Source organism: Haliotis rufescens, unplaced genomic scaffold (assembly GCF_023055435.1).
Source record: "Haliotis rufescens isolate VD_foot unplaced genomic scaffold, xgHalRufe1.0.p SCAF_5, whole genome shotgun sequence".
In the NCBI taxonomy this organism is placed as follows: Eukaryota; Metazoa; Mollusca; class Gastropoda; order Lepetellida; family Haliotidae; genus Haliotis; species Haliotis rufescens.
In genome coordinates, this window is record NW_025964223.1 from 20,421,033 (window position 1) to 20,443,485 (window position 22,453).

The window sequence follows — 22,453 nt, forward strand, 5'->3', positions numbered from 1 at the left end:
AAAAACACCCCAAAAACAGGAAAAACAAGGGATGGTTGGGTAGCTTAGTGGTTAACGCGTTAGCTCGTCACGCTGGAGACTCAGGTTCGATTCCAAATAATATTGTGTTGATCCCATTTGGTGTCCTCATGGGGCGGTTGGGTAGCCTAGTGGTTAAAGCCTTCGCTCGTCACGCTGAAGGCCCGGGTTCGAATCCCGGATTCGTTTTCTGGTTGTCCCTGCTGGTATTGCTGGAACATTGCTGAAAGCTGCGTGAAAGGCAATTCACTCACTCACTCACTGGTATCCCTCGTGATACGGCATGACTATTTGCTAAAGGGGGGAAAGTGAAACCAACCTCACTCATTCATTGAAAAACAAAGCAAACATTCTCGCCCAGTTTTATACGTCTTTGGTATTGACAAGTATCAACATTTCTTTTTTTAATCAATAACCTTACATATGGTTAGTGTCAAATAAATGATTAAAATAGCACTTTGCATACAAAAACTATTCACAGCTCAGACTTTATGTACTGAAATAAAATGCAGTAATATGCATGTACACAAAATTCGAAACACATAACACGAAAATAGAAAATATGCCCTCAAAATATCGGGGCAAATCACGCACTTTCTCGCACACTCCGAGAAGTCGCACCTCCCCAAGACTAACAAAAGGCAGTGTGTTGAACATGTACGGCAGCGCCCGCTGGTGAGAAACATTATTTTATGTTGCAATCCTCTGCAAGCAAGTTTATAGACCATGTGACAAATATTCCAAATGATTTCCGTAAAAAGAGTTCAAATAGTTCTTCATAATTTTTTCATAATATACAGAATCAACGAAAACTATGGATGATATTTTTTGACTGACAAAACAGAAACATGGATTATAAGGTAGGGCGCAAAAATTGTCAAGATCACCATGGTAACAACGCTTAACGGCAGAGAATCATACAAGCGCTACAAGAAAATCCAATACTGACATGAAACATGTAATACAACTCTTGGTAAATCTCGATACCCGTAACATGAAATATACAGGGCCTCCTGCCCACGTGACATCGTGTTGCCATGGTTACCAACAACCTCCATTAATAGGCATTATACAGCACAACTAACTATGTGCAGCCTTACCTGGGTATCCTTTCCAGAACAGATGAAGATGAAGCATATACTACTCAGAAGAAGTTAAGGACCGACCGATTCTTTCATACGACTATAGCTGATCTGTCATGCCATGACATCAACGGTATTAACATGAAAGAATCGGGAGTCCTTAACTTCTTTTGAGTGGTATATCTTACGGAAGTGTAGCATCCTTCTACGGACTTGAGGTATGCATCAAATTGGTGATGTCCTGACGAAAAAAATACAAAAAACGGAACAAGAGTTGCTTTTTCTCTTACCCAGGGAACTTTTCCCAGCAAAAAAGCCAACATACCTTATTCTTTAAAAGCTGAGAGAACATAAAGGTCATATTACTAAGCCTGCGATTGGCATTAAGTTGTTAGGGTCAATATTTAAAATGCATCTGAATAGGCCCCCTGTATTATTCCATGTGTTTATCATCACCAGGTCAGCTTCAGAGGGAGAGGGCGGCCGGAAGAATGTAAACAACATGATAATAAAAACAACTTATGTCCGGTTGTGAACACAATAAATAAATTTGTCTGTTGTTCAAAGAAATGTGCAAAACTAGTTCAGTCCGATGTCGTTTGTGCTTTATTCGAAGGTGTTAGAGCCTTTAAGTGATGAAACACACACTTTCCTTCGTCGAATATCCTTGTGCGTATTTTGTAACGATGCAGAGAATTCGTTACTTTTTCCAACCTTTCAGGATATATATAAGCGGGCACGAAACCATTTTTTGTTTTTTTATTTTGAGCAGGACGATAATTTTAGGTTGTTTGGAGATGAGAATCATGCAGACAAATACAGATTGTCTAATCACTGTAGTGATAATAAGTCAACGGTTTCGAAACAGTTTAACATCCCTGTGGATTTAAGAGTGTTTTGTTGTCCAATTTTTACCATATATTTAAACTACAGTAAACTACGTTTATAACGAACACGCTTATACCGAACTGACGGATATACCGAACTGATTTTGGGTCCCGTCCATTTCCTGTATATAGGCTGTATATATGCCTATAACGAACTACGGTTATAACGAACTAAAATTAATGGTCCCTTTTAGTTCGTTATAACCGTAGTTTACTGTATCATTTGGTTGTGGAGACCCTGGTGTTTAACATCTTCACCCTAATGTCACACGTGTATTTCACATTCCTATAGCTGATTGGTCAGTTGAACAATATGACAATAGGTGTCTCCGTTGTTAACATTACTGTATGATGACGTCACAAACGGATAACTTCCAAGAGTGAGACTTTAGTACCCTTAAATCGTTATACCATTTCCGGTCGATTACAGGTTAAATACTTATTTGATGTCTCATCAAACAAATGTGTATATTTGTAGGCGTTAAGTTATCTATTTCCATCAGTATATAAAGACAAAATATCGAAACTGACTTACCATTCTAATGAACAAATGATGTATGATTCTCGCAAAGGCTTCGAACTCATACACTTCGCCATACACCTCCTTCGCCTAATACGTAGCTATACCAGACGCTTTTAAAACCTTTGTTTACGAATCTGCCAATTCCCAAAAAATTAAATGTGAAAAAAAACACACAAAAACTGTAAGTGTTTTTTTTATGCTGCCGACTAAAATAAGTAAAATGTTTAAACAACAAACCAAACCAATTTTCTGTCAATATAAATAAATTATTTAACTAAAATAAAGTTAATTCATTAACTAAAATAAAAACATGATGAAAATTTAGCTTGAAAACTACCGCCCACATTTTTCCTACCCAACTAATTTTTTCAAAAAATACTTAAATTGAAATGGAAATTTTGCCCTTTTCGTATTTTCCATTCCTTCTGTCGAAAATACAAAATCTGCACGTTGTGATTTTAGCATCTTCATACTTCGTTTAAAGAACCCCCCATTTAAATATTCCTCATTATAAACAATGATCTACACTTTCAAGAAACCAACACACTATAGCCCGTTTATATGATATTCACTGTCGTGGTAGATATCGAAACTTAACATAAAAATACATACTGATTGATTGGATTATTCCAATATGTATTTGAACCTATTTTGATAAGGTATGTTGAAAGTAGCTCTTTGAAATAAAACGAATAAAACATAAAACGCAATACGAACAATAGCAGAACTTGAAGCCTGTAGTGAATATCGTGATACCCAGGAGGTAGATCGGAGTTCTGTAATAAGTCAATGAACGCGCATGAGCAACAGAACACAACATATGACGTCACTGCAGCCAGCTAATCAACACTCAAAATCGGAGTGACGTCACTGCAGCCAGCAAATCAACACTCAAAATCGGAGTGACATCACAATACCACAATATCCAATCAACAAGGATGCCATGTCACGTGACATTATATACAAAGAGAATTACAGGCTGCATTCAATCTCATTAAAATCAGATCGTTTACTCCGATAGGATACACCCTCTACAAGAAGACCTCAACACATCTCAATAGAAATCCAGTCATGCGAACTGCTTCTAAATTTTCGGTACGATTAAGCGATATGTGCGCACGTGTACCATATGTCCAGACAACGATATCTGATTTTTGTATTTCGAAAACGAATCGAGTCGAGCAAATCCGAATGCAAAAATAGAAAGCCGCGTAATATTAGATATTTTTTTATACATCGTGTTATTTTCGAAGGCCATGGCATCTAAAATCCACGAGTATTGTACTGTAGGGGTATATTTGCCTTCTGTGGCTAGTTTCTTTGGCAAAATTCTTCAAGCATAGAGGTGTCTTATCGGAATAAAAGATGTTATTTTAATTAGATTTAGATTGCATTGCAACTCATCATCAATGTGGCAGAAATATCCATCTCATCACAAACCCTTGGCTCCACGTTCTAAAGCGGCTCTCGGGTTGTTGAAACTATTTTCCACAGTGCCACTTGACCCGATATAAACGAATGACGGCACGTTCGCCATATTATAGTTAGTGTCAACATGTAGGGTCATGTAGTCTTTCATTCCCAAAACTATCGCCTTAATAGAGTCGTGCCCCAAAGCGAGTCTCTTGGACCGGACTGGATCTCGCTAAATATCGCGAGATATGGAGGTATAATGTGGTGTGCTACTTTCCGCACGACATATTGTCAAAGCAAGAAGCCTGAGTTCGGAACTTCAGATGACTGTCTCAGTATCCGCACAAATTCACGTTCTGCATCTTTTTGGGGTCGATCCCCATGACACCCGCCAGAGACTTCATGAAGTACTGGCTCACCTCCGCCATTGTGGCCCACGGGCACTTGGGACATGAACAGTTGCAATGGGGCCACGGGCAACTGTCAATCAGATGGGACTTGCAGTTACTCTTGGCTGCTCGTTTGTCTCTGTTTCCACGGCGACCTGGTAAGATAATTGATACATATATGTTAACCAGTAGGTGAGCGCGTGGTGTGTTAAGGCCGCTTGGAGCAGCATTCCACTACTTGTTCTTTAAAACGAATGGTTGCGTCCAATATCTCAATCTGATAATTCAAATTTCATATTTTTCAGTCGTCAGTCAATTTTTGTGTGTTTGTTGTTTAACGTCGCACTCAGCAATATTCCAGCTATATGGCGGCGCTCTGTGAATAATCGAGTCTGGACCAGACAATCCAGTGACTGACATCATGAGCATCGATCCACGCAATTGGGATCAATGACAGGCTTCAACCAAGTCAGCGAGCCTGACCACCCGATCCAGTTAGTCGCCTCTTTCGGGGGCACGGGTGGCCCAGTTGTCTAAGGCGCCGCGATTCGCTGTGCAGAGTTGCGTCCCTTAGGCACGTCAGAAACCTATGATTGGGGGTTCAAATCCTGGTTCGCCCCGATTATGTTTCTAGGTTTGTCAGCACCATACCCGTGGATTTCACCGAAGTGGTAAACGTCTGAGACCTGCATCACTTCGGGCTTTCCTCCCACATTAAGCTGACACGCCGCGATATGACTGGAATACTGTTAAAAGCGGCGTTAAACCCAACTCACTCACTAGTCGCCTCTTACGACAAGCATAGTGCCAGGTACAACATTACAACAGTTTTACAGTTACAAATTACATCATCGATTGATTAGCACCAGGGGCATATTTTTGTGCACTGGTGGCCCAGTTGTCTAAGCCTTAGCAAGTCACCGTGCAGAGTTACGTCCCTTGAGCGTGCCAGAAACCTATGACCGTGGTTCGAATCTCTGATTCCTTCTTCGCTTTGGCACCATAGTCGTGCTTAGACGGCTTTAACACTAGTCTGCAACACCGTCTTCCCTTTCACATCGGTCTGACGTGTGGTATAACTAACCATCTGTTCTAAGCGGCGTTACAATCACCCACTAATACCTGCTAACAGGCCATAAAATAAATAAATTTTATGGTCTCTGTTGGTTACTATTCGATGCACAAACAGTTAGCCCACATACCTCTATTCTTCCTCCTCTTCTTCTTGTTTCGCCTCCTCTTCTTCCGGTTCTTCTGTCGACGCCTCTGATAGACAGGACCAGCTGGAGGCTCGTCCGCCAGTGGAGTTTCATTGACTCCCATCAGACTGATTCTGACAACACAATGGTAAACGTACGTGTAATGACTTCGGTCAACAAACAAACAAACAAACAAACAAACAAACAAACAAACAAACGCAAACCTTTTATTCAAATTGTGCGAGTGGCGGGTGCTACCGGTAGAGCAGGACATGTTTGCTCTTTTCGCGAACGCCTGGCGTCATCTCTTATCACTCATTGTGAGCCACTCAAATTATATTCATCAATATTTTGTCTTTACCCAATGGAACCTGTTTCGTTGGATAATCCAGATAATATTTGACCTTTTACACTTAATGTTCTAAGCACCATATTAGGTTGACGAAAAATATAATGTGGGTGCTTAGAGGAAATACAGGGATCGGTGTGATGATGTTTTAGCTGCAATCCAACCACCTTCGATATACCAGATACTGCAATTATACGTAGACGAGCAATTAAAATGTGATTTCTCCTGTGTGAGAATACCTTAGCTACCAATACCGTATACGTGGTACAAGTTAAGACCTTAGGTATTTTTGCGTTTATAGAGTAATAAGAATTAGGGGAAAGCATATTAAAGGGAAATTTCCCCTTCATCTAAACATACAATGATTCAAAATATTGACTGCAAACAAGGTATGAAAAGCGCCTTTTATGCATAATTTACCAAATGAGCAAAAACGTTAAAAGAAAACAAAGGAGGATTCGACTTGACCCCATTTCATCGTCTATTTGTTTTTGGACACTATATGTATCGTTAAGGCAAAAATATGAAAAAATACTGATTTTCGAGGATTCCAGGAAACGTACATTTAACTCCAGCACGTCTTTGACCCAAGCTGATTTTCTAACGGGATTTAGATAAAGGCAGTACAAACAGTAAGTAACCAGTCATCCTGGGTCACAGCCTGGTTTATAAATATTAGTTAGATTTTCTAGGAAGTCTGTTACCAAACCTATGTACTTGAACATGTGTACTTGAACATGTCCAGTTGTGCAAGCGAAAGAGAGGAAAAAGCGTTGTCAACCATTTGTACATGTCCGATAATCTTCCAACCAAATTTTCAAAAGTTACGGTAACTTTAAAGTTTGAAATTTTCAAGGTGACTAACAGGGCTCATACTCTATTTTGCTCATTCATCTGTCACGAACCTTTCTGAGCGTCGGTCCTAGTCGATGTTCATTCAATAATATTAAGCATATTTGATGGGTGGTTAAACACTGTTGACTTACTTTCTTTTATTTGAGGTAGATTTTCCACATTGTCGCTTGCCTGCGTTGCTCTCCTCCCAGCAGAAAATGGACTGAGCCAAGGTCACCCCTGCTATGCTGGTCGTGTGCCACTCACTGTCGGAGAAACATACGGGTCACACACGTTCCTATATAATGTTACCATCTCTGCCTCCAAGAACAAGCCACATCAGATATACTCAAAGACAACAGGAACAGACAACATAGTTGCGTCCCTTGGGCACGCCAGAAACCTATGATAGTGGGTTCGAATCCCGGTTCGCCCCGATTATGTTTCTAGGTTTGTCAGCACCATACCCGTGGGTTTCACCGAAGTGGTAAACGTCTGAGACCTGCTTCACTTCGGGCTTTCCTCCCACATTAAGCTGACACGCCGCCATATAACTGTAATACTGTTAAAAGCGGCGTTAAACCAAACTCACTCACCCACTCGTCAAATGTATGTGAATTGGTCGATGATGGTGACCACTGCTAACTGCAAACATGATGTTATGTACAGACTTTGGCAATCTAAAACATCAGGGAAAGCCTCTGGGGTGATGCGGATTGAAAGTTTGCTGCACAGGGACGGTCGGTGGTTCTGTCCCCTGGCCGCGTATTACAAAAAAAAAACCGTTAAAAGATGGTACTTGTTGTTACCCTGCCTGGTGTTCAGCATTGAGGGGATCAAACAAGAACTGGTCGCCCGAAGTCAGTATACTGTATCTCAGTGGGATGACCATGCACCATGGTATCACAGTGGGCTGGCACTATAAAACCGGCGTAAGTCCTGACTAGTACAGACCGCCTCCGTGGTCTAGTGGTAGAGCGTCCGCCCGGAGATAGGAAGGTCCGGGGTTCGATCCCCGACCGCGTCATACCAAAAGACGTTAAAAGATGGTACTTGTTGTTACCCTGTCTGGCGCTCGGCATTAAGGGGCTAAAACAAGGACTGGTCGGCTCGGAGTCAGTATACTGTGTCTGAGTGGGGTATTCATGTTCAACTGCGGCATGGTATCTCAGTGAGCTAGAAAGTGCACTAGAAATCGGCATCAGTCCGGACTAGTACAAGCAGCCACACAAACACACACACGTCACTAAGTGCAATAATCTTGGACGCGACGTTAAACCCCATTTCACCTCACCTCACCTGACTAGTAGAAGCACACACACACACACAGAATGGAATCGAACCCCTGCCTTCCGTGTGACGAACAAACGTTTTAACCACTAGGCTACACCCTATGATAATAGGTAAATGATTTAAAACCTCATATACATTATATGTTGATCCATATGGTGGATGATATACTTTGTTAACAAACATGCAGTGAATAAAACTGTCTTTTACAATTGATTTTCGGTAATACGCCGGCAACGTAAGGTATAATATTTAATACACTTTAACTGAATACGATATGCATATTCGTCCCCAGGCATGTCCCCTTCCTCTGTATCCCCAGGACTGGCATTTCGGTAAATTAACACCAACCTCTGGAGCCATTCCCGTGGTTCTTGCGATGGCAAATTACCCGCCCTTTTCATTGACATTATACCGACCAATCAAATGTCGACATCAGGGAAAGGGTAAGGGAGGTAACTCGTATTTCCTAGAAAAAACAAAGCCATCGCCAGATTTCCTGTACATGAATACATCCTTTCCATCAACAAGATTTTTGCGGATTCTTCTGTGTCTCAGTTTTTCAATGTTGAATTTCTGGCAAACTCGATCATAATCAATGGGACTGGCTGACCCAATTGTGAGGCCGGTTTGTAACTCCTATTATGGTTGGTAGTTAGACCTTGTAGCTAGCCAATGAAATTGGCAAATGGAAATCAAGGGCGGGTAATCTGAGATTGCGAGAACAAGCGTGGATCCAGGGCTTCGTGTAGTTTTACCAAAATGCTCGCCCTGGAGATACAGAGGATGTATTCCCCCTCGACACACCTGTTACCTACCTCTTGGTGAGGACGTCATGCGACACACACGCTGGGGCAAAGACGGCACTGAAACAATTGGCAACAGAGGGTCAGCCTTTCCCTGTTAACCAAACTTCCGAATATGGTGATTTGCGTCAATGGGAATTTTGTTTAATAAACTTGTCCTCGCCATTTGCCAGACAGCTGCATGTGTGATGATTCATTATAGTACGGTTATAACGAACTCAAAGGGACTACTAATTTTAGTTCGTTATAACCGTAGTTCGTTATAAGCATATATACAGCATAACTACAGCAAATAGTCGGGACCAAAAAAGTAAGTTCGTTATATCCGTAAGTGCGTTATAAGCGTGTTCGTTATAACCGTAGTTTACTGTACTTCTAAAGTTAAATCAAGCCATTCCGGTGATAAGGAATATTACAGTCATGACATAAAATTACCTAGGGAACTCCTATATCTAAGAAATCACCAGTGCTTTTAGACACCTAGTTTTCCTGTTGGGATTAACTGACGGTTGCCCTGCATGCCTGTTTATTCAGATTACGTACGATGCATTCACGAGCGTGTCCTTGATTTCTTCGCCCAGTTGTAACAGGTACATCCATTGGTCATTGGAGAGATCTGACCCCCGACCTTTGTCCTCGAATACATTATCCACCTTGATCTGGGCTGCGTCGTAGAGGTTCTGGATGATGAAAACTGGCGCTGTCGGAGAGATGCGGGAACGAAGATGATAATATGTATAGTCTTATACCTGAGGGGAGCCGGATAGAGCAGAGACCATATAAGAGATATTATATGGTCTCTGGATAGAGGATATTAAATGTTCTGCAATGCTCTTGGCAGTTACAATTTTTTCTATAAATAACTCGGCTTTTCATTGGTCGCCGGTACTACTTTTCATTCGTTCAGCTTTCACTCTACCATCCCGTGCTGATATGAAATGAGACGTCGCATAATTCTGGTGTCTGATTTCGAATAAATAAATGCAAATTCTTAAATATGGCATATACATCCATCTTTCCATCATCCATTGGGGGAATGCATGTCTGGCATCAACTTGGTAATGTTCGAAACAACACGTGGGACCCACTCCAACTGATACTCCCGCACTCGCCAATGTGGACTTAAAAATGTTTTAAATTGCAACTTGCACTTGTTAAATTGAACGAATTAAATGAAACAACACTTTCCTCACGTTTTGCATTTTAAGTGTGAGTGATACATTTATACTAAATTTTAATGGTAAAAGCGAGCTAGTTTACAAAGTCCGATGTGCCGTGATTTGTTTATTGTTGCGTAAGGATACATTTGTTTTGGGTTACAGCTGGTGGGTGGGGATGGGGATGAGATCTTGATGTTGGTTGGTTGGTTGTTTTACGCCGCACTCAGCAATATTCCAGCTAAATGACGGCGGTCTGCAAATATTCGAGTCTTGACCAGACAATCCAGTGATTGATATCATGAGCATTGATCCACGCAATTGGGATCGATGACATGCTTCTGAGATCCTGAGGCCTTTGGTAATTTGGTTCTGGGTAAGAAAGAGAAGAACCAACTCAAAACTCGGAGTTACAGTTTTTCCTTCCCTCGGGAAGATGAACGGTAATACCTCGTAGGTCGTCAGTTATTCTCATCATGCATTGCATGCACTGTTTTCTCGACGCATCACTGAATTAGGGATGTCTTGTATGAAAGTCAGCTGTCTTTTACCGATCGTTTAGGTCAGAGGCGGATACATGATTATTTAATGTAGAGAGTTGAAATATTATCTTTATTATTCAATAACTATTTAACAAAAGAGGCACTTCTCTGCCGCGACACGTGATGGTACTGAGCATGAAAAACACGCACGCACGCACGCACGCACGCACGCACGCACGCACGCACGCACGCACGCACGCACACACACACACACACACACACACACACACACATTCAACCCAATTTCACCTCGACCAGCATTGAAGCACCAATAAAATACACACTGCAATTTGTGTATAAGATATTGTGAGTTTAACACCGCTTTGAAAAGTATTTCAGATATATGACGGTGTTGACAGCTTGATGTTGGAGGTAAGCCCGAAGTGATGCAGGCCGTTAACCACTTAGAGGGGTACAGTGGGATTCAAGTCCAAAATCATTGGGTTCTGGCACATCTAAGGGACATAACTCTGCCAGTGCACCCACATAAGAAACTGGTTTGTATGGGATTCTTAAAACTATCACAAAAGTTGTAAACTTAATACCTAATAAAAATAGAAAAACCTCTGTATTGGCAATACAAACCATTTGGGAAGGGTAAATCAACGTCGGGGGACAGGCTTACTTTTCAATGAAGGATATATCCTATGGCCGAAGTAGCACCGCCATACCTCAGAAGGGTGTCTGGCCATGCAGTCCTCCGGTAGACGGGGTTGCCAGTATCTGAAATGACACCAGTTCATGTCGTTTACTCCCAAAGGAGCTGAGAACGCAATTTGCCTGCATATGGGAAAATAGGAAGTTAATACAGGAATGTGGATGATGATGATGATGATGATGATTATTTAGAGAAACCTTGGGTGATGATTATGATTATTTAGAGAAACCTTAGACCCCACTTCCAAACACAAATCGACCAAATAATAATATTGAGATAGCCTTTGATGTCCAAGATCAATATTATTATATGATGTCACTGAAGATATGATTGTGATGTGATGTGATAACATAGAATGGCGATTCTTTGCTGATTTTCAGGAGTATATACGCATGACTTCACTTAGTCTATTAAGGCTACTAGAATTGAAGAATAAACTCACGACCTTTGAATATTTTGAACAATACAAGGGAGACAACTTATGACTACACTCAAGAACCATAGCTCTGAGTGAGTAAGTATGGTTTAACGCCGCTTTTAGCAATATTCCAGCAATATCACGACGGGGGACACCACAAATGGGCTTCACACATTGTTCCCATGTCGGGAATCGAACCCGGGTCTTCGGCGTGACGAGCGAACGCTTTAACCACCAGGCTACCCGACCGCCTAACATAGCTCTGAAAAATCCGTTTTAAGTTTTAAGATTGCCAAGAACATTTAAACTGTTTTGATACAACATCTGGAAATCACTTTTGAAAAGATATGATAATTCATGATGTTTAACTCGACAAGAAAATAAACTAAAATAATTTAGAAAACACATTTTATGACAGACATGATTAACTATGAGTTATCTCCCTTTGTCCATGTCACTCACTCGATTCCCTTCTTGATGCCGTCTTTTGGGGAGCATGTGTAGGCGTCCCGACAATGCCTCTCTTTGTAGGGCTCGTTGTCCAGGAACCACCCTGCGTCCACGACACCCCTCACCTCCACCCCCGGGGCGCGGTCCTTCACCACCTTCGCTATGCGATCCAGGTTGATCAAAACTCCCGTGCCCCCAGCGCTGTCAGGAAATCCACATGTGATTAGTGAGTGTGTGAATATTGTTTCACACTACAGACAGCAATGTTACAGCAATGTTACACAATCCTGCAAATAATCGGCCAGATAAACAACTGGTTGACAGCATGAGCATCAAGTCGTGCATTATACATGGCTACACATTGTGACCACCAAATTCCTATTTCAGTCGGATCTTAATAAACGTACAGGAGACTCGTGACCTATACTGACCTGTCCCCTCCCTACACTTATATTTATCTGTTTTCACCCCACCCAATCAAGTACTGACCACTCCCCTCCCCAGTATTGTACTGACCTGCTCCCCTCCCCAGTATTGTACTGACCTCCCCAGTATTGTACTGACCACTCCCGTCCCCAGTATTGTACTGACCTGCTCCCCTCCCCAGTATTGTACTGACCTCCCCAGTATTGTACTGACAACTCCCCTCCCCATTATTGTACTGACCTCCCCATTATTGTACTGACCTCCCCAGTATTGTACTGACCTGCTCCCAATATTGTACTGACCTGCTCCATTTATTGTACTTACCACCTCCCCAGTATTGTACTGACTACCTCCCCAGTATTGTACTGACCTGCTCCCAGTATTATACTGACCTGCTCCAAGTATTGTACTGACCTGCTCCATGTATTGTACTTACCACCTCCCCAGTATTGTACTGACTACCTCCCCAGTATTGTTCTGACCTGCTCCCATTGTTGTACTGACCACCTCCCCAGTATTGTACCAACCTGCTCCCAGTATTGTAATGACTACCTACCCAGTATTGTACTGACCTCCCAGTATAGTACCGACCTGCTCCCAGTATGGTACTGACCTCCCCAGTATAGTACTGACCTGCTCCCAGTATAGTACTGACCTGCTCCCATTATGGTACTGACCTGCTCCCAGTATAGTGCTGACCTGCTCCCAGTATTGTACTGACCTCCCCAGTATAGTACTGACCTGCTCCCAGTATAGTGCTGACCTGCTCCCAGTATTGTACTGACCTGCTCCCAGTATAGTACTGACCTGCTCCCAGTATTGTACTGACCTGCTCCCAGTATAGTACTGACCTGCTCCCAGTATTGTACTGACCTGCTCCCAGTATTGTACTGACCTCCCCAGTATAGTACTGACCTGCTCCCATTATGGTACTGACCTGCTCCCAGTATGGTACTGACCTGCTCCCAGTATAGTACTGACCTGCTCCCAGTATTGTACTGACCTGCTCCCAGTATAGTACTGGCCTGCTCCCAGTATTGTACTGACCTGCTCCCAGTATAGTACTGACCTGCTCCCAGTATAGTACTGACCTGCTCCCAGTATGGTACTGACCTGCTCCCAGTATTGTACTGACCTGCTCCCAGTATAGTACTGACCTGCTCCGCAAATTTGTACTGACCTGCTCCCAGTATAGTACTGACCTGCTCCCAGTATTGTACTGACCTGCTCCCAGTATAGTACTGACCTGCTCCCAGTATTGTACTGACCTGCTCCCAGTATAGTACTGACCTGCTCCCAGTATTGTACTGACCTGCTCCCAGTATAGTACTGACCTGCTCCCAGTATTGTACTGACCTGTTCCCAGTATAGTACTGACCTGCTCCCAGTATTGTACTGACCTGCTCCCAGTATGGTACTGACCTGCTCCCAGTATAGTACTGACCTGCTCCCAGTATAGTACTGACCTGCTCCCAGTATTGTACTGACCTCCCCAGTATAGTACTGACCTGCTGCCCATCACCAGCATCTTCTTTGCGTTCCTCAGCCCCTTCTTGAGCAGCTCCTTCACCACCTCCTCCAGGATCAGGGAACCCATGAAAGTGAAATCACCTGTGGAGACACAGGCCACCCTTTAGCATCTGCATGAATCCAGCCCCAGCATTAAAGGGTATCTCGACTTAAATAAGCACATATAAATACCTCTTGACGATGCGTTTCTGGCTCCACTCCAGGAGTCGCTGGAACAATACGGTACAATCCTGGAACAGAACACACAGGACTGCAGTGATGGTGCCACAACAGCTCCATGACGCCGTGTTCTCCAAGCAGCTTTATATGTATGGTCAAGACATCAACAAATACACGAACACCACACAGCATGTTAGAGAGATCACGTGGAAGTGGCATCAAATGTAATGTATTGAATTCATGTTTTGCAGTACTGTTCCCAACTCTGATACAGTATTGGAGCTACGTCAGTCGTAACGCTAAGACTTCTTTGTGAACCTCGGCTCAGGCCACAAGTTGTTCTCAATGTAGCTACACAATGTAGCTCTTATTATTGATCTGCCTGGCTTGTGAACTTGAGCTCTGAACACATACGAAATGTCTAGAAATTGCACTTAGCCATACCTTTTTTTACAAATCGCAATGAAATAGCGTCGTCACTCCCAAAGTGTATGTGAGTGCTGTCGTAACTCATATATTTTGACATAGCCCTACAACAGTCGTAGTGTTAACGTCACTTTGTGAATATGGGATCTGGTTTCACAAAGCGATCGTATCACTTCGACTGTCGCTGGGCTATGTAAATTTATATGAGTTACGACATTCGTAGCACTTTGTGATTAGAGACCCAGTGCTTCATTCCACAACGCAACCTTACCGCTACCACAGCTGGGATTTTGTTTTGACACTGTATATTATTCAGCCACAGCTGAAAAAAAGTTAGATTTTTGTTTTAAATATAAATATGATCCTAAAACGTTTTTAATGACCATTTTGCAACAATACATTTTGTGGCAGACATTTTCTTTTCAACAATTTTGTTGTTCATAAAATCCCACTTACCTGGATCTAACCTCTAGGCCTGGAATTCTAATGAACCGTTTATATTTCAAATTAATACTTACACCATGTTTGCGTGAAAGTAAAATGGATTTTCTTCCGGGTCCCATGACAATATTCCTGACGCTGAAACAAATATTATAAGGATTTACTCCAATACTGCCTGGTAATGCCCTAAATGGACAAACTAATCTCTCAACATTTTACATAAGAAAATTGTTTAAAGGGCAAGTGAGTAAATGTTACGCCGTATTCATCCATATTGCTGCTTTATGGGTCAGACAAATCAGTGGTCGACAGCATGAGCATGACATGCATGACGTAGTGACCTGAGCTGCCCCACGCTCCCTACCCAGAAATAAACCCAGTCTCAATTCGTATCCTTATTTGGCAACATGTTCGCATGATATACCTTCATATACCATTATATCATGTATATATTGTATCATAGAAAACAAAAATGGAGTCTTTTTAGGTAACGGCGGATCCTTGTATGTTTGTCACGTGACTCATACATCCGGGCATATCGCACGTGCAGCATACACGGAGTGTCAGTTCTAAGCTTAACATCAAGGAACGTCATTGTCAATAACGTTGTTTATCTCTATTTTTTTTTCCACATGACAAACAAACTACGAAATTTTTCTCAGACGTCACCCATATCACGAACGGCTATCGATTCACGATGAAGTTGAATAAACTATTCATATTTATCTATTACGACAGACGACATAATTCTGAATTTCCCGCGCTCAGGTTCCAAAGGGCAGGCCACTCGCAGACAGATTAGAGTTTATTTGGGTTTAATGTTGCTCACTGAGCTCAAATAATTTGCATGTTTGTAAACAAGACTCGCGTGTCAGTTAATACGATCTTATGTTTACTGCCGCCCCTTCTTTTAAACACAAGTCGTCTGCTGACAGAATAACCACGTCTCCACGCGACGACGTGTATTACGCACTCCGCACAGCACATCAGAGCTACCCGAAATGACCTCTGAAACCTCGGTCCGTGTGGCGGAAGATACCGAGATAAAAAGTCGGTGGGGATGTTTGAAACATGTTCAGAGCGCTTTTGAATTCAGAAAGTGTCGGCTGATATATGTCTGATACGATGGGAGGAGGCTTGCCACATGCAACTTGACCTCTCTTATTTGGGAAAAGAAAAGAGTAACGGTAGGGGCTGTCATAACAGTCGGGAGTATGAGGTAAACAGTTCAGATCATCAAAGCGATACTTTCGGCCTCGACATGCGCCTTAGCCCGCTTTTTGCATTCCGAACCTTCTTAACCGGCCTCAGTTTTTGTCGGGAAAGTATAAAAAGCACGATTAATCTTTTGAAGAATAAATGAGTATGTTTTCTATTATTTAAAACATATGAATACAGCTATAACTTTTTTTCTAACGTTTATTTCCAGATCTTTGTTGTTGAACCTGTTTCATGATCACGTGATCATAAAAAAATGATATCGACGGGTTGAATTCATTATTCATTTGATGGTGAGTATGGTTTTACGCCGCTTTTAGCAATATTCCAGCAATATCACGGCGGGGGACACCAGAAATGGGCTTCACACATTGTACCCATGTCGGGAATCGAACCCGGGTCTTTGGCGTGACGAGCGAACGCTTTAACCACTAGGCTACCCGACCGCCCCTTATTCATTTGAACAATCGTTGAAGTCCGTTTACACTTCGTTGGTAATCATGCCACATGAATGTTATTAAACGCCGTGGCGAGAAACATTACAGCTACATCACCGGGTGGAGTAAGGTGGTCGTTGGGGTAAGGTGGTCGTTGGGGTAAGGTAGCCGGGTGGGGTAAGGTATCCGAGCGGAGTAAGGTGGTTGTTGGGGTGGGGTAAGGTATTCGAGTGGAGTTAAGTCGCCGGGTGGGTTAAGGTGGCCGGGTGGGGTAAGGTGGCCGGGTGGGGTAAGGTATCCGAGTGGAGTAAGGTAGTAGGTGGGGTAAGGTGGCCAGGTGGGGTAAGGTGGCCGGTTGGGGTAAGGTGGTCGGTGGGGTAATGTGGCCAGGTGGGGTAAGGTGGCCGGTTGGGGTAAGGTAGTAGGTGGGGTAAGGTGGCCAGGTGGGGTAAGGTGGCCGGTTGGGGTAAGGTGGTCGGTGGGGTAAGGTGGCCAGGTGGGGTAAGGTGGTCGGTTGGGGTAAGGTGGTCGGTGGGGTAAGGTGGTCGGTGGGGTAAGGTGGCCGGTTGGGGTAAGGTGGTCGGTGGGGTAAGGTGGCCAGGTGGGGTAAGGTGGTCGGTTTGGGTAAGGTGGTCGGTGGGGTAAGGTGGCCAGGTGGGGTAAGGTGACCAGGTGGGGTAAGGTGGTCGGTTGGGGTAAGGTGGTCGGTGGGGTAAGGTGGTCGGTTGGGGTAAGGTGGTAGGTGGGTTAATGTGGCCGGTCTGGTAAGGTGGCCAGGTGGGGTAAGGTGGTCGGTTGGGGTAAGGTGGTCGGTGGGGTGAGGTGGCCAGGTGGGGTAAGGTGGTCGGTTGGGGGCAAGGTTGTCGGTTGGGGTAAGGTGGCAGTGGCATAAGGTGGCCAGGTGGGGTAAGGAGGCCGGTGGGGTAAGGTGGTAGGTGGGTTAATGTGGCCGGTCCGGTAAGGTGGCCAGGTGGGGTAAGGTTGTCGGTTGGGGTAAGGTGGTCGGTTGGGTAAGGTGACCGGTGGAGTAAGGCGGCCAGATGGGGTAAGGTGGCCGGTAGGGTAAGGTGGTCGGTTGGGTAAGGTGGCCGGTGGAGTAAGGTGGCCAGGTGGGGGTAAGGTGGTTGGCGGAGTAAGATGGCGGTGGAGTAAGGTGGCCGGTTTGGGTATGGTGGCCGGTGGAGTAAGGTGGTCAGTGGAGTAAGGTGTAAATAATCGAGTCTGGACCAGATAATCCAGTGATTGACATCATGAGCATCGATCCACGCAATTGCGATACGATGACATGCATAAACCAAGTCAGCGAGTCTGACCACCCGATCCCGTTTGTTGCCTCTTACAACAAGCGTAGTCGCCTTTTACGGCAAGCATGGGTTGCTGAAGACCTATTCTACACCTCAAACAGCAGGGTCAGCTTCAACTTTTGCATCACACATTCGTCACCAAACGCCCTTTTTCGTAACCTGGGCGAGAGTTCTCGGTTTGTCACGGAATGACACGAATGGTCACGAACACAGACTGGTTCCCTGGGTAGGATGCGTTTCTCACTGCAGCGTAGCATTTCGAAACTTCACGGAAAGTAACGATCTTGAACAAAAGTAACGATCTTGAGCAAAGCCTCCGGAGATCAACGATATTTGAATCTGACCTACAATCTCAACGTCAGCTCACCTTTCCGATGTCGAGGCCAATTTCTGGAGCTCATGACGTCGCGCATGACTGTGTATCTCTCTGCACAGCTCGTCCTGTCGAAGCAGTACCATCCACCTGGCAGAGTAAAGACATTCTTTGAAGATATTCGTTTCCAGTACACGGTAATTTGGGATTATCCACATCAAAAGGCGCCGACTCGTGGGCTGTGGGGCGCTACGCAAGTTGCTCGGAGAACTTACTGTCAAATTCAATATTCGTGATAGCTTCAAAGCTGCCTTCGTGTTACAAAAGCTGTTTATTAATCCACTAATCTTGGCTAATTGATAGTGGTGCTCCTTTGCAGAAACCACCGACATCAAAAGAAGTATTATGAGAGGGATAAGCCACAGCTCCCACACTGAGTTAATAAGAAGATCGCACTTTACCTTAGATCTTTTTCTCGCTTCAGATAGCGACAAAATGGAGAATACAGGCCAACCTTAAATACGACTACTCGGTCAGTTGACTTAGACCGCCTACAGCACCTAGCTGCATAATAATGCACTGTGATTTAATATTCAAGAAGCGCTTGTACATGTATTGAAAAGAGCACCTCCGATTCATAAGTGGATATTCCAGAGCCATAATGCTGTCATACCATTATTCTATACTAAACAAAATAAGTTAGGGATCGTGAATATTTTTGAAGACATGTTTTTGTAATACACACAATTTCATAAAAATATCCCAAAATATATTCACGATCCCAACCCGTTCTGTTGAGTATGTATTTAAAATTTGACCTACATTTCCAATTGTTTGTTTTAAATTAATTTTGACTTGATAGTTGGAATGAGATTCGTCCTGATAATGATTGTCAGCACCATGCTATGGGCGTGGGTTCCTCCGAAGTGGTAAACGTTTGAGACCTGCATCACTTAGGACATCACTCTCATTCTTAAATAATATCCCGATGATTTAGATAAATACCTTGTACTTGAAGTTGTTTCTTTGTTATTGGCCGCTTTATAACTGAATAGTTGTTCGCTTAATATTTGACACGTTTTCCTAGAAAGGGTCGAGGCCGAGTATTATCTTCGTGTAGGTTTGTTTGTTGTTTAAAGCCGCACTCAGCAATATTCCGGCTATATGACGGCGGTCTGTAAATAATCGAGTCTGGACCAGACAATCCAGTGATTGACAGCATGAGCATCGATCCACGCAGTTGGAATACGATGACATGTATCAACCAAGTCAGCGAGCCTGACAACCCGATCCCGTTAGTCGCCTCTTACGACAAGCAAAGTCGCCTTTTACGGCAAGCATGGCTTGCTGAAGACCTATTCTAACCCGGATCTATTATCTTCATGGGTTTGTTGGGTATGGGGTTACGGCTCCCCATTAAACAAAATAACTAACTCTATAAAAAAAATTATTCGTAATTGCTTGATGCCGCATATAAAGACTTTTTTTGACATCGTAGTTACTTTGGGCTTTTTAAAAATAAAAATGCTATGTATAAATATAGATATTGAGAGCATTAGGGTTCATTTAGTCCGTAAATAAGATTCTCCCGAAAAAGTGTACTTTCTTAATTTACGTCAATCGCAAACCACTCACCTTCTAAAAATACAATCCACTTTGAGCTTCCGTGCGATTTTCTTATATAATACCTGGAACAGAACACGACTTGTTATTAATGTGATGATTATAAACCCATTCATTATTCAATTTACATGGCATGATTGTATAATCTCAAACCAGGTACTAATGGCTGTAAGCATACGTTGAGTCCCGCCAGGTGGCGCTGAGAGTCAAAGAGCAGCGACACCTGTTGGTCGTTGGTTCATCGCCAGGGGCGCTTCAAAGGTTTCCAACAAAACTCGCATTCTTTGCATCATATGTCTGGAGATATTTTTCAGTTTCTTTTCACCGAGGAGTTCAATCGAAGTAAACAAATCAAATAACGGTAAATACACACATCTTGAACCCGCGTATTGCTTCAAAACGCCGGTACAGGAGAGGTCTTTTAAGTTATTCTTTGGCGTGTATAGTTTATGTTAATGGAAGCAATGTTTTGACAAGCAAGGATGTATGCCATTGGCATCGCTTTGAAGATGTCCTATCCAGCCTTTAAACAAGCCTACTGTTTCCATCAAGAAATCAAAATTAAACAGTCTTCGAGTTACCACGTTTCTTCAATATGGCGACCACGACTCCAACAGAAAACACTCATTATAAACAGTTTAATTACGAAGCCACCTGGCTGAGAGCGATATAGCATGCACAAAGACAATCGACATTAAGTGCTGTGTTCAACATCAAAGTTCTCTCGTTTTATCATCCACTTCGTGCCCCCTCTGTCTTGGGGTAGACGGAGGCGATGTGCTTCCTTTGATGTGGAGGTCTACGGTGGCGTGCCAAGCCAGGTGTGGGGTGCAGGATGAGAAATAATTTCAAGGTGCAACACGAAGGTTACAGTTTGCCAAAAAACGTCGAGACAAAATATATTTTTTTTGTCTAGCATGACTGAGACGATGATTTATTTTATATGTTGTGGTAAAAACGGCGATAAACGTGTCTTGTGAGACTGAGGGCGTCTACTTTCCTGAGATGTTCGATCGAAATTGTGTAAGCTTTTTTGCTTGTTTGTTGTTTAACGCTGCACTCTGCAATATTCCAGCCATATGACGGCGGTCTGTAAAATAAGCGAGTCTGGACCAGACAATCCAGTGATTGACATCATGAGCATCGATCCACGCAATTGGGATCGATGACATGTATCAACCAAGTCAGCGAGCCTGACCACCCGATCCCGTTAGTCGCTTTTTACGACAAGCATAGTCGCCTTATGGGTTGCTGAAGACCAATTCTATCCCGGAATCTTCACGGTCGACATTGTGTAAGCACTAGAGTCATGGGTGTTCATATCTGTAGTAACCGCCTCCGTGGTCTTGTGGTAGAGCGTCCGCCCGGAGATCGGAAGGTCCGGGGTTCAATCCCTGGCCGCGTCATACCAAAAGACGTTAAAAGATGGTACTTGTTGTTACCCTGTCTGGCGCTCGGCATTAAGGGGCTAAAACAAGGACTGGTCGGCTCGGAGTCAGTATACTGTGTCTGAGTGGGGTATTCATGTTAAACTGCGGCATGGTATCTCAGTGGGCTAGCACTATAAATCGGCATCAGTCCGGACTAGTTCAAGCAGCCACACACACACGTACATGCACGTCGCTATATAAGTGCAATAATCTTGGACGCGACGTTAAACCCCATTTCACCTCACCTCATATATGTAGTTATGCACACAATGTCGTGTTGTTTATGCTACAAGAGACCGCAATGTTGTTCGACCCCGTCTTTCCGAGGTAAGGGTGTAAATTGACTGTAAAAGTCAAGGCCCCACCCTTAGCGAACTCGGCTGGAAGTTTGAGTTATATTTTGGCTGGACTAACGAGTCTGTGCATTGTCCAATCAATGTCGCGTAAGGAAATCGACATCCGGTTCGTAAGCCGCGTGGAGATATCGGTTGATTGCATGACTTACGAGGCATGTGTACCGTCAACTTATCGTCAACAGATATTTTGCAAATCTTTTCATGTTTTTAATCAAGGTGTTCACGTGATTTGATGCACTTCGCGAAGTAAGATCCGGTTCATGACAAATAGATCTTGATTATCAATCAGATCGTCTTCACTGGGTGACGCCGTTTTATTTGCAGCAATTGCAAGTGATATGAGAGGTTGAATCTGATTGGTCAATAATAGGGACAAAGCGTTCGCTCGTTACGCCGAAGACCCGGGTTCGATTCCCGACATGGGTACAATGTGTGACGCCCATTTCTGGTATCCCCCGCCGTGATATTGCTGGAATATTGCTAAAAGTGGCGTAAAACCGTACTCACTCACTCACTCTAGTTGAACATTTCATTGTTGTTCGGTCCAAATTTAGTTGTGACTAGATGCGTTTAGGTCTTGTTATTCAAGCAATGTTAAAGTTCACAACCTCGATGTTTTAAGCAATGTATATTTTACAATCTCAATGCTGTTCGTAGCCAAAACCAAAGATTTTGCTCATTTCCTTATTTTGTTATAACCTTAATATTGTACACGGTCCAAATGGACACTGATGGATCTGGGTGACTTGTGAGAGTGGGTGGTCACCGATGGGCG

The 22,453-nt window shown here is 43.4% G+C and overlaps 1 protein-coding gene across 2 annotated transcripts in view; it reads right to left on the reverse strand.

Moving 5' to 3' along the window:
- Positions 1-368: 368 nt before the first annotated feature.
- Positions 369-22,453, reverse strand: part of LOC124138980 (palmitoleoyl-protein carboxylesterase notum1-like) — a 51,064-nt gene continuing 28,979 nt past the window's right edge. For both annotated transcript variants that reach the window (XM_046505909.2, XM_048384409.1), the window contains 12 exons: positions 19,905-19,957; positions 18,324-18,419; positions 15,075-15,135; positions 14,143-14,201; positions 13,950-14,052; positions 12,028-12,216; positions 11,115-11,212; positions 9,334-9,490; positions 8,803-8,850; positions 6,847-6,960; positions 5,515-5,645; positions 369-4,467 (listed from right to left, as the gene is read on the reverse strand). In XM_046505909.2, the coding sequence (XP_046361865.2) occupies positions 4,256-4,467; positions 5,515-5,645; positions 6,847-6,960; positions 8,803-8,850; positions 9,334-9,490; positions 11,115-11,212; positions 12,028-12,216; positions 13,950-14,052; positions 14,143-14,201; positions 15,075-15,135; positions 18,324-18,419; positions 19,905-19,957 (1,321 nt within the window). In that variant the 3' untranslated portion in view covers positions 369-4,255. The remainder of the gene's footprint in view (positions 4,468-5,514; positions 5,646-6,846; positions 6,961-8,802; positions 8,851-9,333; positions 9,491-11,114; positions 11,213-12,027; positions 12,217-13,949; positions 14,053-14,142; positions 14,202-15,074; positions 15,136-18,323; positions 18,420-19,904; positions 19,958-22,453) is intronic.